This window comes from Hesperophylax consimilis, chromosome 14 (genome assembly GCF_061612785.1).
Source record: "Hesperophylax consimilis isolate HC1 chromosome 14, BYU_Hcon_1.0, whole genome shotgun sequence".
Lineage (NCBI taxonomy): Eukaryota > Metazoa > Arthropoda > Insecta > Trichoptera > Limnephilidae > Hesperophylax > Hesperophylax consimilis.
Genome location: NC_142849.1, coordinates 31690338 through 31707116, shown reverse-complemented (window position 1 = coordinate 31707116; position 16779 = coordinate 31690338). Strand labels below are relative to the sequence as shown.

Below are 16779 nucleotides of genomic sequence, written 5' to 3'. Positions count from 1 at the left end.
TCTAACTCAGCAAACTTATTTTGTGGCACCATTTTAATTAAAAATTAATAAAATACTTCGTTTTAACCACTTTTATTGTTTAATTACCAACATGTTTCATGAGCAACGCTCACTTCTTCAGGGTTTTTGATAAAACTAATTATAAATAATAGACGTAAACAATAGTGTCAATAGATAAATAATAGACATAGACAATGGTGTCATTAAAAAATAATAGACAAAAACAATGAAAAGATAAAACGGATAGGGGAAAGAGAGGCAATATGGAACAATTTACAAAGGGAATAGGTTTAATATTGGGTCATTTAAAAATAATTTTTGATTATTAATAATATTCAATTTTGCGTTCACACTCTTTCTAATCTCTAAAATTTCTAGTTTATCTAACTGGATGCCATTGACATTACAATGTATTAATTCTATTCCAGTATTGAAGTTAAAAGTATGACTAGTTTCCAACAAATGGTTGGCAAACTCCGAGAAACTGTTATTATTTAAAGATTTCATATGTTCTTTAATCCTTATTTCAAAGTTTCTCGAAGTTTTTCCTATATAAAAGAAACCACAATCATTACACTTCAATTTATAAATTCCAGATTTTTTCATTTTTGAATCTCTGTCTTTATTATTTAATATGTAATTTTTAAGTTTATTATTTGCATAAAATACAGGAAGAATTTCATTCGGTACATTTTTTGTTAAGGAATTAGAAATTTTATTATTAAAATACATAATTTTCCTCCATTTATTCTTTTTCTCGTCCTTTTGTACAGGATAGATGTATGATTTAAGAAATTTATTCTTATATTTTTTATTAAGAATGTTTTCAATTAAATTGGTGTTATATCCATTATTGGTTGCAATTTGTTTAATGATATTGAGTTCCTTTGAAAAATTGTTAAGAGATAGGGGTACATTAACTAGTCTATGAATCATAGAATGGAAAGCAGACATTTTTTGAGAAAATGGATGATTTGAGGTGTTATGGATTACAATGTCTGTGTATGTATTTTTACGAAAAATATTAAATTCAAATTTGTTATTAATTATTGAAATATTTAAATCCAAAAAATTTATACTCAAATTTTGGCAAATCTCTACGGTAAATTTTATGTTTTTATGGAGTTTGTTTAAGAAATTAAGAAAAATATTAAGTTGTCTCAATGTACCTGTCCACACACAAAATACATCATCCACGTATCTCTTCCAACAATGTATATATTTTAATAATAACGCACCGCTGTTAAAAATCTTGTTTTCTAAATTATTTATAAATATATCCGCGACCAAAGGGCTGGTACTAGCACCCATTGCCAAACCATCTTTTTGTTTGAAAATATTGTCATTGAATTGAAAATAGTTTTGTTTTAAAACAATATTAAATAATAAATTTAAATCCTGAGATAAGTCATTTGATAAAATTGATGAAAATAAAAGTTCTTTAATAATAGAATTAATATTTAAGGTTTGCATTTTTTAAGCCTGCCAAAACGATCGAAATCTGACGAGGTATGCATGACGTCACATGTACCTACTTCGGTTTTGCTGGCTTACAGTAATGTCAATCCCACTCGGGTCAAAACAAAAAAAAAACGAATTATGCAAAATTTCTAAAAAACATGAATTCTTTTGAAACATAATTATTCGCAACGCAAAGTAAGGTAACTATTTAAGTGCTCTCAGAACCCGCCGACCAATCACTGGGCGTTTCTGTGTCTCACGGTTTTAGCGACTGTTGATCCATGTGTTTTTAAAATGTAATGTTTTTTCAATCAAGTTCCTTATTGTTTGTATGAATGCTAAGATTTTCCAGTTATTTAAGATACTTAGCTATTGCGAAGATTGAGTACTTAAATCCTTCGTAAAACGTCAAACCTGGAATCATAACTATTCCGATCTATTATATCAGAAATAGCACGAAAAAAGGGCCGCACACAGGTGGTACCGTCCTATGTAATTGGAAGGATATACAAGTTGTATTTATGATACATATAATGCTCACTCACCGTAAACTGCACGTAGTCCATGCTCTGCGTGAAGATCATGTTGGATTGATTGTTGGTGCTTCCATGACCGTATTTATCCTGCAGTTCCAGTAGAAGTCGTGTTTCCATTCCCCGCAAGGACCTTTCCTGCAGGATTGCTATCGTGACTGTTACGCAAACTGTGCTGAGAGCGACCACCACAAGGCTACAGGAGACCTGGAGAAGACAAATTTATATTAGATTGGTTACATGGATATAAGAAATGAGGGAAATGGGCTATGAACCAATATTAGTAAGAAACCAATAATAAATAATCGCCAAGATCGCAATCGTTCATCCTTTGTTTTTACTTAAAACCTCTTAATTTACTACAGCCGTTCCTGTAAAAGCTAAAAGGTATAATTTGTTTGGCAATGTAATGGTTCCATCCTTCTACATTTATACCTATGTTGAAATAATGATTATTTCTCCTGACTGATCTGCAAAATGTTGTAACATCCTGGTCATTGTCCTTCGATTTTCCTAAGCTGTTGGTGGCGCCCTTGAAGGACTACCTTAAGAGGAAACCCTAGCTAAGCCCTTCGATCCCCGCATGGAACATACGGCAAAAGATCTTAAGATTTAATTCGCAATAATGCCCCTTTTTCAGCGTTGTGTTTCTTTTTTGGTTTTAAAATTCATATGAGATATGAACGGGCTATTAATGCATATATTTGTGGTAATCCTGGTTCGTTTAAATTAGAGTGAACGATCCCCTTACCATTGAAATTTTAAAACTTTCTTACAAGACCGCGTGTTTAGCCTACTCCTGACACCTGCAGTACGCCTAACTCTTATACAGTGGTAATCGCTTGTAAACCTTTCCTTTTAAGCTCTTTCCTACCTTTAATAAATCCGAGGACATGAAATAGTTTCGTTATTGCATAAATTAGTATAGTATGGTATTGACATGCATAGTGCGACGGTTTTCGTCATCTCAGCTCCGGGGTCGCCTCCATTCTGTTTTACATATATTAATTTTGTTATTCGATACTTAATCTTTTATAGGGAAGGGACGAGAGGGGGGGGGAGAGGAAGGGTAAACTATATGATCGAAATGTTTTTTTTTTGCAAATTACGTTGGCTCCTCCGCTGACCAAATACGAGAACGGTGGATGGTGATCAGAAATCAAACGCTGACTCCAACGTGGCTAGACTATACCCCATAGCTGGCGACCCATTTCATAAAGGTACCCTGACCTATCGGATCCATTCACGTCCAAGAGAAAGTGGATTAAGTCATCACGCCATTTCCGAAATCGCTCCAACGCCCATTTCTCCGGACGAACTACTTTACTGAGTCTAGATGGGGAAGTTAATTGCATCCCATATCATGATACTAACGCGAAAAGTGTGTCGTGTAGGTTTTGCCTGATGAAGCTCAATCTCCCACGTGCCGTCAGACCTACAGTTCACCTCAAAGAAGCTGCTGTAATTCCGCCAAGGGAGCGTTCCAGTTGGCTTACATCAGCCTCTCGGTCGACACCATTGGATAATGTGATAGCGCTGCGGACTTATCCCCACGAAATATTACGCCGCCGCCCTCCACGTGGATTTTCACAGACGTCCAAAGTGCCTTCATCCTAAACGCCCCAACTGCAGGCCATGTTCTCGTTCATTACCAGTTGGCTTCATAATTTTCATTCCACTTTCGCGCCCTTGACTCTACACGGCCCCGTTAGAGGGAGTAGTTCTCCAGCGCTCCGTTGGCCTGATTCGTCCACGTTGGCAACCCCTCTCACGTAATAGCGTGAGAAAAAAAATCCTTCTGTCTAGTCCGTATTTGTGTGATACGGATTTGCAGCGACACTATCAGACATTAACCAACTATGAAGTTTAAAGTCGAGGGGTAAATTTGGGAATGAGGTAAGGTTTGAGGGTAATAATATTGATCTTGTCGGGGAATCCTGAAAACTGACATGTTGGTTTTATGTACATATTAAAGTGGATTAGTAGTAACTGTCAGTCGGCAAATATCAGCATCGCGCGTTCCAAGATTACCTGGGAATTTGGTTGAATTGAGTTGGGAAAAAGAAAAACACTTACCAAGCCCCTATCCGCTAAATAACAACATCCAGGTTGGGTTTTACACAACCGTTGCCATTTTGGGCGGGGTGTTCGCGAATATCACTAGATTTATCCTGAGATTATACATAATATTTTTACCTCTACCTGAGACATCCTCAATCTTATTTTCGTAATTTTGATTGTATTACCCTCTTTATTCGCTGTAATGAATGTGTTTCGATCTTCCCTCCCTAACCTCATAGTTATTGAAAATTTTTCGTTGTAACCCGGCTTCGATCGGGCCCAACGCGCGATAGCAAGATACTTAGGTATATAGATCTCAGTTATAATTTGACTTTAATCCGAGGCTTCATTAAAGCCCCAACTAAAGATTTTATCACTTCCGTTTAATTTTATCCGAGAAGAATATCTTGGGTTTATTACCTTTTGGTTACACTCTTTTGTTTATGATCCGTGATTTTATTTGAATCCATAACAATCGCGCTCAACTTTATTCGAGAAGAAATTTTAACGTTTATTAATTTTATTTACAATTCTTTTATAATCCGTGACTTTATTTGAATCCATAACAATCGCGCTCAACTTTATTCGAGAAGAAATTTTAACGTTTATTAATTTTAATACAATTCATTTATAATCCGTGACTTTATTTGAATCCATAACAATCGCGTTCAACTTTATTCGAGAAGGAATTTTAACGTTTATTAATTTTAATTACAATTCATTTATAATCCGTGACTTTATTTAAAACATAAAACTCGCGTTCTTCTTTACTCGAGAAGGAAAATTTTAGCGTTTATTAGTTTTAGTTACGATTCATTTAGACCAATTAAACTTTTCAACCTGAATTTATTATTACGTCAAGGACACTGAGTCTAATTTCTTCAAACACTGAATTGAACTGTATGTTTTTGACCAGAAAATCTCTGAAGTCCAGAATTATTCACCAAAGTGATAATTCCTCGTAACGCGGCGCGTATACTTCCTTAAAGGTCCTCGGCGACTTGTGACGAACTCCCCCGATTTGTGCCCGCGCTCGATGTTTTATAATAGTAATTAACTACGCTTGTCATTGCAATCTCAGCTTTATTGAAATGCCACGGCCCTATCTGCCTTGCGCAATATCCCCGGTGTCACTTAAAACTTACCGGGTCTATACTTCTGCGTTTCTAAAAAAAAACGGGCATTTGCCGTCTCACAGCACAGGCCCGCACTGGTGAAATTCTCCAGTTCGCCTCACCTGGTAGGTGTCTCCTAATCTGTCAGAATTGACCCTTTCTTCTAATTTAATTTTTTTCGCGCCCCTATTTGGTCCGTGATGTGTGTTCTGATGACCTTCCCTTTAGTGCGCTAAGGCACCCTCTTACGCGTAACTAGTCAAAATTTTCCTTTTGATTCTCCGTTTTTGTGAGTATTTCCTACAGCCTACCTTCAGTCTTCTTTCTTCCGTGTGAAAATAGAACTTGCAACTCGCCTCTTGTCGAATTAAATGGTGTACACGTTTGTCCCTCCCTTTACCTCCCGAATCGATCACTTCTGACAAACATTCCCATTCCTCCGTATGATAAATCCCTTGCGTAAGGTCGTCTCTTACATTGCACATTTATTCACCTTCACTTTTCGTAGTTTAGTATAACAATCACACTTTTCACTGATTATTCCAACCTCCTTAGGTCTTTTCGGTACTTGTTCTAGTTGAAATGTCCCAGTACACATCATGTCGCTTACCCCTTGCCTTTTGTCTGAGACCGCATCGGTTTGATAGCCTGTTTATCTCTCCGGCCATTTTTATTCCAAGAATTATTACTGGATTTTCACGATTCCTCTCTGCAATTATGGGTGTTGGCCCTAATGATCCTGTCACACGCCTATCTTTTGTCTTTGTCTCTCCCCTCACCTCACATTAATCAGAGGTTTCAAGTACCCGTCATAACAAACTCGTATGTACTCGGTCGTAATTCCTCTGCCAAACGTTTATACATTAATTTTAATGTATTTTCGTCTTCCATAAGCCACGTATAAAATTAAGTACTTTCGATAACGGTTATTACCGACTAGATGACGCAAAACCATGTTCGAATTTTTCCCAAAATCAACACTCTCAAGTGTCTGAAATCGACAACCCCTTTAGTTCTTTTAACCTCGAGTAACAGACCTGTTGCCACCAAATCTCGCTTCATCCGAGTGATGTTATGCCAAAAAAAAAGGTTTTGAACCCCTAAGATGTCAAGTGATTCAACCTTGACTCTAGCCCCGTTCGTTCACCTATTTATTTTGTGGGAATATTTCCAAGGTCGATACTATATAAATCAAAGCCTAAACACACCCCTTTTCACGTAATTCCCTTTGTTCTGTCAGAAAGTCGCGCCCCCTCCTTCTCTATCTGACCATGATTGGCCGATCCAATCATTCCGTCGCAACCCTAAAGAAAACTCCCCCACCTTTGTATGCAGTTCCCTGTAATTCATATGCGACTGTGCCGATAGGTGGCTCTACTATGACGGTTTATATCATTTACCTCGGGAGAGACCTTGATTCATCAGCAACATGGCTCGTTAATTGTCGTTTTATATCTTTAAATTTCAAGTCTAATAGCTCAAGTGATATCATATATCTATATAAATCATATATCTAAGTAAAAACTAGGTTCGCCAATCATATCCAACAAATTGTAAACAAAGGCATGAAAACACTAGGTTGCGTATTAAGAACAACTAAAAACTTTAACTCCATAAAAGCCATTAAACTGTTATATATATCTAGTTAGAAGCATAATTAAATACAACTGAGTAGTTTGGTCTCCCTCTTACAAAATTACTAATTAAATTATAAATTAAATATCCTACTAAAAGACTTACAATATCATTTCTTATTAAATACTCTAAAAATACACATATTGGAATACAGGCGTAAAATAAACGACTTAACTTTTTTATTCAAAATTCTAAACTCTAAATTCGACTGCCGCAAACTTCTACAACTCATAAACTTACGAATACCTACAATAACAACACGACAAAATACACTATTCCACTGCGAATTCCCCAATACAACGGTTTCACACTATGGGAAACCAATACTTAGGTGATGTCGACATATTTAATATTAACTTTGCGAATTTTGTGGATCACGTAAAATACTTATTTCAACACCATTCCTAAATGGAAGTTGTATTTTTGTAAACCAGTCAAATCGCTGTATTTTTTAATTTATGTTCTTGTTCTTTTTAATTTTGTTTCTTGCATACATTATTTTTTAATATAATTTTATTTTTACTATTTCTTTCTCATGTTTCAAAATTGTCTGTCATCGAAATTGTACCACCTACATGTAAAAACTCTCTGGGCGTTAAATACATAAAGAAATAAAAAAAAAATCATATATCAATTGCTCGAACGCGAGGAGTGGAGGAGCCATACGCATCATGGAAATCAGAATGGTGGTCACAATCCTCAGCCAAAAGTAATCAGTTAATAAATAGTATAGCTAACCAGGATAAGCTGTTGCGTCCTCGTGCAAGCCAGCATGGGTAGCAGGAGAAGGGGGAGGGCGGGGGCAGCAGGAGGCACGTGGGTCACCCCCAGCAACGTCCTCACCCGTCCGTAGCCGCCCTTCCAGGCCTCGCGCACGTCCATCAGGCATAAGAGGACGGCATAGAGCTGGGGACAATACAATATTGTGCATGTTAAACCTTAGCTGGGGACAATACAACACAATACTCATGAAGCCTTGAGATATGATGATTTTTTATTGTCTTGATCCCAGTAACTAGAAGGTTTATCGAAACTGACAAAAATCATACGTTATTATGATTTTTGTTAATTTTCTTATGACCTTTTGTTTTGTCCTATTTCTTTTTTCTCTCCATTATTTTCACGTGTATTTGTCGTAACCATTCATTATTTAATTTAACTTATGTGTGACTGGATAACCTTTCTGTAAATTTCTTCCTTGGGTTTGTTACTTAATGAGTAAAACCTCAAATTGTAAACTTCAAACTGTACACCTCAAAACTATAACCCGAACATTAACAAACACTCAAATTGTCAAAGGAAGAAACTTCCACTAAGCCCAACCACTAAACACGATCTAACACTAATTTTATCAAAATTCAAACAAACGTCTTCATCTGGTAAATATCACAATGAAAACAATTAAAACTGGAAGGATCAAATCAACCGTACAGTCAACAAAATAAGAAAATTAATTTATGTATTTTTGTAATTTCGAAATTTCCTCTCATATAAAAATCGAACATCGGTATACATCGGTATTTAGTTCAATCAAATATCTAATACGCTCTGGTCAGGTGGGGAGCTGCATACAAAACAAATCTACTTCCTGTTAAAATTGTACAACGTCTAATTATAAAAAAACATTGAAAAAACCAAGAGATTATCCAACACACTTAATTTTAGAAAAATTTTAAGTATTAAAATTTAATGATCTTGTCCGAAAAAACATCATAATTCAAATAATAAAAGAAAAATAAAATCACAGCTTTTTAACTGAAAATCGTACTCGTCACAAACATATATTTACACGTAACAATACTTTTTCTCAACATCATTACATCTATCTAGGGAAAAAATACTTCAACAGTCTACCTGAAAGCAGCAGATCAATCGAAAACGATAAACACCTACTAAAAGCGATTAAAGAGAAGTTTAGTGTAAAAATACCAAAGACGAAACTATCTTCTTAATCAATTATAAATTTTATTTTTTGTTCATTTACATATATTATTTAATATTCAAATTTCCTTGAATCATAATTATAAACATTAAATATTCTTCATCCTGATGCTCAACACTCTTAAACACAAGCACAAACTTCTATAGAAGAAAAATGTTTAAAAAAACAAACCAATTAAAACTATTGTTATGGATTATCTTAATTAAAATACATTATTATAATCTGTAAATTGATTAATTAATATAATAAAGAAAAAAAAATACTTATAAGACGAATTTGTCGAACCGATACCCTTTCTACTAAATATATCCATAACGGAAAGTACGTTTCCACAATCATCACAATTCAAAATAATAAAAAACTATCAGATCAATTTTTAAATCAAGTTAACATAAAGATATCAATAATTATAGACCAATTACAAATCTAAACACTTTTCTAAAATCCTAGAAACGACGATCAAAAATCAACTCATCAAAAAATCTATTATCACAGAAATAATTTGTGTTCAGAAAAAATCTAGGAACATCCAACGCCATAACCTTAGTAAATGCATATATAAAAATCTCTAGACTCACATAAAAATATATTGGCATATTTTCCGACCTTATAAATCACTTACATCTTTTAGAAAACCAAGAAAATATGAGGATTACTGATAAAGAACTGACATTTGTAGTTATTTGTGAAATAAGCGGTAAAACTTAACAGTATATTTATTGATGTCAACCTCGGAATGCCTCAAGGAAGTATTCTGGGTCCAATCCTCTTCTTAATTAACATGAATAACTTTTTACAGATAAAATGTGAAGGTGAAATCATAAGTTTTACGGATGACACATTTCTTCTGATAAATGGGAATTATTAGGCAGAAACATTAAATGAATCAGAAGACACACTAAACAAGAATATAAGAATATCATAAAAAAGATAAACCACCACATACTTACACTCAATGCCAATAAAACCAAAATCATCACAGTACAAATAATAAAAAATACATAAACTTGGAAGGAAACCTGAAATTAAAAATTCATTGCTCCCATTACTTAAATGGCTATTGTCATAATTGTTACTCATCGCTGGAAAACGTTGACCATGTAACTTATCTAGATGTGAACATTGATCAAAATTTAAAATGGACTAAGCATATTAACTACTAAAATATCAAAATAAAAAAATCTAAGTAATTTCTTCAAAACCATCAGGAATGTCCTTACTAAAGAAACTTATTAAAGATCTTCATGGCTCTTTGCCAATCGCAGTTAGAATACTTAATCTAGAATATTATTGGATGGGGCAGTGCAAATGACAATAAAATAAAATCACTCATCAAAACCCCCTGAAAAAAATCCTTGTAAAAAATAGCAATGACGAAATCTACAACAAACTTAACACCATATCACTTATACAACACTATTCTAAAAAAATACTCCTTAACATTCATAAATACAAATCACAAAAATGAACAACTATCACGTATATAAGAAACACTAGTTCTGTAATGTAAAGTATCACTAATGATTACGATACTTTAGTGTTCCTCTCATTATTTTTCGCCTAATGATAGTATCTGAGTGTCGTTAGTGCTGCTCGTAAGATATTGATCTCTCTAGCACTTCTTCATACGTATTTGTATTTTCCTTGAACAAAACTACATTGTTTGTTGATTAAAAAATATATACTTTTTTGGTAGAGCGTAACGAAGTCCTCGACTATTTGGATTTCTTTTGTTATGATTTCTGTTTTTTTTTGTTTTAATTTCTTAAATACAAAATAATTAGAAACATATGTTTCGGATGCAAGATCTACTAATCATAGAAGTACTACTATAGTCTCCGAGATAAATAATTGGCCTAAGTTCTAATAATATCATCTGAAAATGTATCGTCTTCGGTGGGTTTTGAATATTCACGGCTTTTGAGCTATGTCGAGTAATGCTGGAAATAATTTTCAGTCTTCACGAATAAGAAATAAATTTTTAAAAATGATAAACTAATGGTAAATAAATGATTAACTAATGATTAATTAATCCTGATTCTAACTTTCCAATTACTAATGATTTTATATGATTTAAGCGAAAAAAAATCTAGTAAAAATAATTTATACCACAGGCTTTTCTATGTAGGAAAGTTAAAAATTGTATATGTATGAGAACAGCTTTGCCTATTTTCGTCCAAAACTATCCTTTATTTCAAGCCTGAACCAAACATACTCATTCAAAAAATTTCATTGAACTAGGTTGGGTTGGGTATAGTATGAACACAGTGACTCGGGATTTTAACATATTGTAATACATAAATCAACCTTTTCAAAATTGGAAAGAACCAAAATTTTTACATACTAAAACAATATTAATAGCTTTGTAGTGATTTATTTTTTGGGTGTTGTGCCGTGTTGCGCTACATCCTTATTTAGCCAACGTTCCGTACAGCATTACAGTGTCCATTGATTTGTTTCATCCCAAGGTTGATGAAAATTTGCAAACTCTACTTTCAAAACAAGGAGAAGGTCACTTTCTACATGAGATTTTGAAAAATCACCCTCCATCCCCCTTCCTCACCCCTTATGTTGATACTTTTCGATGAAATTTACGAGAAAAATTACTGTGTATCTACATCTGATTTCGGAATATTGTGTATAAAGCATGTGTATTGCTGAAGACATCAGCTGTATATCATTATCTATAAATATGTATATATAAAGTCTCCCAGTGTAGCTTTGTTTTTAAACAAAGTAATTTTTTTTGGAGATTGATGATATTGTGCACACTTGACATTTAAAATAATGGGAATGTTATTTTTTACATAAGATTTATAAAAACTACCTTCATCCTCTTTTCCTACCAGAAACCAGATTTAATGGTATTCAAAATTATAAAAAAAAAATTTGGTGTTCTCGATGCAACCCAATGTCGAAAAAAAACTACATAAATCCCGGGCAACGCTAGGGACTTCAGCTGTCTATCTGTGAAAAGAAGAGTGGTCAGATGTTGTTTTTTTGCTATGCAAATCTACCGCGATTAATGAAACTTTGCACATTTGATAATCAAAACAGGAGAAAGGTCAATGTTTGAATAAAATTTATAAAACCACCCCAAGCCCCTATTTCCACCTCTTAAAGTAGACATAATAATATACGGTGATGAAATTTTGCACACTTGAAGCTCAAAATAAGAGGATCGTTACGGTCGCACTCTCGCCATCCGATTTTGAAAAACACAACACGGTCTTGTGCTACGACGGGGACATAACATTCTTCGACTTTATTGACAAACCTTCAGTTTTATGGTTAACAAAACTCGAGCTCAAAGCCAAAAGCTCGAATCTCAAAGCTTAAGCCCAAAACTCAAAGTTCGAAGCTCAAAGCTCGAACTTGAAGCACAAAGCTCAAAGCTCAAGAATGAGCTCAAAATTCAACGCTTGAAAGTCAAAGCCTAAAGCTAAAAGCACAAATCTCAAATATCACAGACATAGGAATTAATAGACGAGAAGATAATGGCGAGGGGTAAAATCAACTGTTGAAGAACGAAGGGCGTAAGGCTGACTGTGATTCGTCAATAAATCAATCTGACAGTAAATAGGCATCTCGCATTATAATATCACCATTTACTTCTTAAAAGTAAAATCTGCTTTGGAATGAATAGACATTTTTACATGCGAGCGCAAATTACTCGCCACGTTATGAACAAATTTGCGAAGTCCAAATTCGGCAAAAAAATTCGGTTGTATTTTCAGAGTCGAATATTTAGTTTAAGTATTTAGTTAAGACACTTTTATAAATGTTCATAATTTACTTCCCAGCAACCAACCAGCTTTGTGTTTCGCGTCCAGACGTTTCTCGATATGATAGTATAATATGTTTCTAAAACTGATCTATATTATACGATGTGAATATGCTTAAAATAAAGTAAAATAATGCTTATATATGGAATGTAATACGACAATTGGGTTTATTCTCTTTTTCACATCTATTTTTACAAGTTTTCATAGTACAAGTCAACATTTTGCCGTGTTATTTCGTAAAATGAACCGATGATGCCTCGACCATAGTTCGCACAAGAATGATGACGTCACTTTTTCAAATTTCACTTGAGGCCATACGCCAGCCCAGCCGGTTCCAATGGAACCGGTATGGGGAGTGGGGATAATACGCTTTTAATCACTTAGGGCAGGTCTACTAATATTCATATGTCTATGTCAAATATCAAATCTCAAATCTCAAAGCTCAAATCTTTGTGAAAACGCTCCTTATTTTTTTAATTTAATTTGTTTCCATTTTTAATATAAAACAGTTCGTATAATTTTTTCGTTATTTTTCTTGAAATTTAATTGTGCATAATTTTTCGCTGATGATTTGACAGACTGGATCGCACCGTCTGTTTAGCTGATAAGGATATTACATTATGAAGTGGAAGTGGATGGTAGAAAACGTTCTGGACGCCTGAGGAAGATATGGCACGATCAAGTGAATCAAATAATTATGTGTGATAAAATAAGGCGTACGTGAGAAACAAAGAAACATGTGTAAGCAGAATTTATGGTGGAATGGTACAAGAAGTCAAGGTCACCCGACGAAGACATGAAAGAAATAGATAAAGCGAGGCGTAGGTATAACGCTGATGAAAGCGAAATTAATAAGATTAAGAAATGGATGCTTAGATTGTTTGGATAAAAAGAGCGGATGAATGAAGAAAGGAGTGTTGTGAGATTATATGACGTAGAAGTAAACGGTCGGGGACGCTCGAGAAAGACATGGCATGATGAAGTGAATCAAATGCATACACAAAATCCATTTTTGATTTTTGAAAATATTATTATTTCCATCTTCAAAAACTTCAAATTCTAATAAACCCAGTTTATTAGAATTCACAACATTAATAACCATTTTCACCAACAGAGATGTTAGTAATTTTGAAAAACTCATTTTATAAAGCCCGAGCATAGCCGGGAAGTGCAGCTAGTATCAAAATAAAATATTTTTGGTACCTACTACTTTATCTACTGGTTCTTACAATAGGCTCAAATTTTGAAAATTAAAAGTTCATTGAAAGTGAATAATTTTACGCAAAACATTATGCAGGAATATTTCACATTATGCACATCATTACAGACAACTAAAATTAGTATGTTTGATGATTATAATGAAAACCTGTTGAGGCAAAAAATGACAACGTTATGTCAGAAGCCTCGATAATATAAGCTCAGGATTGTGAAAAATTACATATTTTTCCTGGTTTCGTTGACCGAATGGTTCGCATTCAATCTAGTTCTCATCTGGGTTTGGTTGTAGGAGTAAGAAGGCCAGAAGAAAAGAGAAATTTTATATTGATTTTTCTTGTGGTTTTTTTTTATTTTTTTTATTAGTGTCTATTTAATTACAGGTTTGACGAGAGTTACAGTATATGATAATCTATAATATTTCATCTGTTTGTTCTTAGTCCTCCTCACTAGGTAGTCCTGTGCTGAGGCGGACTGGTAGATTTCTTTGATTTTCTGTTATTTAGTTTCTATGATGTTTTTAATACATTTTCTAGTATGTCTGCATTAATTTCTTTCACCCATGTTATGATTTTTTCCCAAAGCTTATTTATCTTTCCTATCTTTTTCAAACTTGGAGGAAGGATGTTGTAAAGTTTGATTGCCAGATATATGTGGTTTCTTTGGCCAAAACTTGTCTTGAATTTTGGAACATCTCGAATATCCCTTTGTGAGGCTCTTGTATCATGTATCCGAGTTTCATTAGGAGATTTTCTATTTTTAAAATGATGTATTAAAATATTCTTGGCATATATTTGTTTTAAATTTAGAATGTCAAAACACTTAAAAATATCTCTTGAGGGGGTTCTGATGGGTAATTTTAGTATGGTTTTTATAATGCTCTTCTGAGCAATATCTAAGTGGTTAATATTATTTACTATAGCAGATCCCCATACTAGAATTCCGTACTCAAGACGGGAATGACATAAAGCATAAAATACTTTTTTGATGTCTTTCCTAGGTAGTAGATATGTTTCTTAGGGTTTAGAACCCAATCGAGCAATTTAGCTCCAATGCCTATCTCCACGGAAATTGTGATGGGTGACAACATAAGTATGCTTTGCACTGGGTCCTGAATAATACGCACGTGTAATGTATTTCAATAGTGTAGGTTTGTTTAGGCAAAAGGTAGATAGACGTGTGAATAATTTACAATCACTACAGGTACATACCAGGATATTTGATTTTAAAATAACTATATGCATAGTTCCTACCGGAATATCATTTTTTCAGTTCCTACATATCTCTCACCTTGCTGGAAAACAATTTGAAATTTAGAACAATAGCAAGAATCTGGTAAATTCGATTGCATTTGTTTAGAAAAAAAGAAAAAGAATTGAAGTACTGGATGCAAGTAGTTGCTGGTTATTGTGTATATAATCTTTGAAAAGAAGGACTATATTGAAAATGCTTGATATCATTTGAGTACTTATTCGTTGTGTTGTGGCGACAATTACCTCGAGGAATTACGGTGAAACTCTTATAAATTATATTTGTCACATAAATATTTTGTGACAAGTGTAGTTCTTGCCTAATTGGGGTTATTTTGTCTAGTGTTTTTTTTTAAGTTTGGCAATATTTTTTAAGGAAGAAGAGGGAGTTTTGTTTATGGGCACTTCCTCCTCGGTCTGCTTGGCCAGCGGCTCGAGGATCCAGTCACTCGCCATTTAAGGTGTTTTAATCTGAGTTAATCATGTGATTAGAAGTTATTCTTATCTTTCAAAAAGGGCGCGGGGTGTTTTTCCTAACACGAATAGTTCGTGTAGGTTATTATTTTTTAGTGGAGGTTATGGAACTCCGTTTTTGATCCAGTGTTGGCCGGTGGTCATGTTTGTAGTACTCGTGTTTCGGACTTGAAACCGCAAATAGATTGGTCCTAGCTGTGGCTAGAAGTTTATGGCTGATTATCCCCGCGTCGCGAAGGGACGGATTGCTGTTCCCGAAGTCTGTAAGACGAGTCTGGTTGGTTACCACGTGCTGCGGACTTGAAGATCCTACAGACGCACGTTGAAGGAGTTGCGTCCTCCTGTTTCCACTAAGTGAAGGATGTCCTGGCTCCGTAAGACGAGTCTGGTTGGGTACCACGTGCTGCGGACTTGAAGATCCTACAGGCGCGCGTTGAAGGAGTTGCGCCCTCCCGTCTCCACTAAGTGAAGGATGTTCTGGCTTCTGTCACGGGTCTGTTCCCCTCTACCGGAGTCAAGTTTTCGTTCGCCACCCGTTGTTTTTCCTTTGATTCTCGGCCACGTTAAGTTAGCTTAGTTTGGTTCAGGAGTCCACCTGGTATGTGTCTACTTTTATTCCTATTGTTACATTGGTATCTTTTGTACTCCCTTGTTGTACTTTTGATGGTTTCATTATAATTTTGATTAAGTACTTATTCTTTTTATTTCTGATTTCCCACCTTACTTGACAGAAAATTAACCCCACAATCATGAGATTGAGATCTTTGCTCTACCGTTTTTGTATTCCCTACTTGATCCTGGAGATCTCACTATTACAGGCAAACATTGGAATGTTTCTACCCTTACATTTGGCGCACAACGTTTAAAATAATTCATTTTCGGAGCCGTATTTTTTCTGTCTTGTCAGGTTGGATTTTCATTAATACTAGAGTTGATAATATTAGAGTTAAATCGATGTGTGTGTACTTAACATTTGGATACTTACATTTACATATCCTAATGTCTACTATTGATTGCTTTGCTCGAGAATATTTAAATTGTAACATTATAACCTTTAATATTAATGTTATTCAATGTTATGTTCATGTATTCTCAAACATAACCTATAATCATTATCGTTATTTGCATTTTCAATATGTCATTGTTTTGCATAGAACTTTTCATTATTTTGAGCACAGACAATTTATTACTGTTCAGGTTAGAAGTTTTCGAAAGTTAGAGTAAATAAATTATTATTTTCTTTAAATATAATATCAATTGTCTATGACTATATTTGTTGATCTATGAACAAGATTAGTTGTCAAAATA

The 16779-nt window shown here is 34.3% G+C and overlaps 1 protein-coding gene across 1 annotated transcript in view; it reads right to left on the bottom strand.

Moving 5' to 3' along the window:
• LOC149418195 (uncharacterized) overlaps positions 1-15453 on the bottom strand; it is a 128040-nt gene extending 112587 nt beyond the window's left edge. The window contains exons 1-3 of the mRNA XM_089639905.1: positions 15403-15453; positions 7544-7711; positions 2007-2201 (exon numbers count right to left, since the gene is read on the bottom strand). Coding sequence (XP_089496031.1) covers positions 2007-2201; positions 7544-7711; positions 15403-15453 — 414 coding nt within the window. The remainder of the gene's footprint in view (positions 1-2006; positions 2202-7543; positions 7712-15402) is intronic.
• Positions 15454-16779: the final 1326 nt, after the last annotated feature.